Here is a 1,711-nt window from a genome sequence, read left to right as displayed (position 1 = left end):
CAAAAAGAGTTCTTTATGTTTTAAAGTTTATATTATTAGATAAATAATGATATATAATGTGATATTAAAATGTAAATTTTAAAAACAAATAATGCGGTTAACGCATGATTTTTTTGACGCATATTACAATTTCCCTTCAAAATACATCTTAACAATAAAATATTTCAACACAGATCAGTATTTTCTTTATGTATAGATTACAACTGTATTCTGTTACGTGAATAATAATATATAATTTTTATGTATATGTCAAAGTTCGGTATTCTCTTTAAAAAATATTTATACTTGCTTACTATTGGATTTATAAAAGACAAAGAAAATGAGATTCGTAAAATACAATGATATATCGTTAAATACTGTTTAAAAACATAGAATAATTTGTAAAGAACACAGTATCTCCTCTTTTGTAAAAATATTACATATTGTAAAATTAAGCCATTCTAAAAGGTATTATATTATTGATAAATACAAAGCTCATACAAATATAAATGAAATATTCACAAGCTGATTTGCATGTATTAAAAATATATGATAATTTATTTTACACAAATCACACACACGAGGGTGTGTATGTGCGCGCGCGCGTATATGTATATATTATATCTGAGTGTAATAGTAAACATCACGAATATTTCAGTTAATTACAATCAATGGACAATTTTAGGCAACTCTTGTACATCAATTCATACATTCAAAAGTTAAAAAAGTTTAAAGTTATAAACGTTATGAAACAGTGAATTAAGATTTTATTAAACGCTTTACAAGAACACCTATATTTCGCATAAAATATAGAAACCAGGCAACTAATCAAAACAATCCTACCTCTTTCTTGAGATTCATTTGCTTCCACATAGGAAGTTCTTGAAATTCTTCTTTACTGATTCCCAACAATTCCTGTGTAAAAATATTTCATTATATAAAAAAGACATAAAAATTAATTGCAAGTAGTTTAGAGACAAAAATAATTATTAGTATAAAATATCCACTAATACTGTATGTTTGTAATGAAAAATTAAAAGTAAAAACAAATGATATAGGATAGAAAAAACTAACTTGGAAATGTTGTTGGGATAAATAAAGTTCGAGCCGTGTGGGATCAACTCCTACTGGTAGTGGTCGTTGTAATAATTGAGCAGGAGGATAAGTACTTTGCGTTAATCGAGCCAGCTCACTTTCAACATTTAAAATTTCACCTGGATTTCGCCCCTCCTAATTAAAAGAAAAAAAATAATAATCATTGCGATATGATTGATCTATTATTATGCAAGATTTAGGAAGAATGTTTATTTCTATAAATCCTTAAAAAGTTCATTTTTTATCATTACCTGCATATTTAATTCTGCGATATCGTCGCGATATGTCCACGTAGGAAATAAATTTATAAATTGTAATGGCTCTAAGCCAGCCCAAACTAGATATATTGGGAACTTTGTAACATTTGGATGAATACTTTCCCAATACTGGATTGCCATAGTCATAGTAGTTTTTCTTTCAGCTTGCCATCTCACAGCTTTACTTCCAGAATGATCTTCAGCTTCTGAATCAGGCCACCATCCTTGCCATATCCATACCTCATTTTTATTGTCAAGTAAAAATAAGGCTGTTGGCATATAATATGTGTATATAATAAATATTTTCTTTTTTTTTTTTCTTTTTTTTTTTTTTTTTTTTTTTTTTCAAAATCGTAACACATTTTTAAACAGATAATATT

General features: G+C 26.9%; 1 protein-coding gene across 1 annotated transcript in view; it reads right to left on the bottom strand.

Moving 5' to 3' along the window:
- Positions 1 to 460: 460 nt before the first annotated feature.
- LOC106792092 (supervillin-like) overlaps positions 461 to 1,711 on the bottom strand; it is a 12,787-nt gene continuing 11,536 nt past the window's right edge. The window contains exons 24-26 of the mRNA XM_014758238.1: positions 1,326 to 1,600; positions 1,054 to 1,209; positions 461 to 894 (exon numbers count right to left, since the gene is read on the bottom strand). Of these exons, the coding sequence (XP_014613724.1) occupies positions 808 to 894; positions 1,054 to 1,209; positions 1,326 to 1,600 (518 nt within the window). The 3' untranslated portion in view covers positions 461 to 807. The remainder of the gene's footprint in view (positions 895 to 1,053; positions 1,210 to 1,325; positions 1,601 to 1,711) is intronic.

Source organism: Polistes canadensis, unplaced genomic scaffold (assembly GCF_001313835.1).
Source record: "Polistes canadensis isolate GaletaPanama2010 unplaced genomic scaffold, ASM131383v1 scaffold_376, whole genome shotgun sequence".
NCBI classification, from domain to species: Eukaryota; Metazoa; Arthropoda; class Insecta; order Hymenoptera; family Vespidae; genus Polistes; species Polistes canadensis.
Note: the sequence above shows the minus strand (reverse complement) of the source record. Positions and strands in the feature narration are given on the sequence as shown.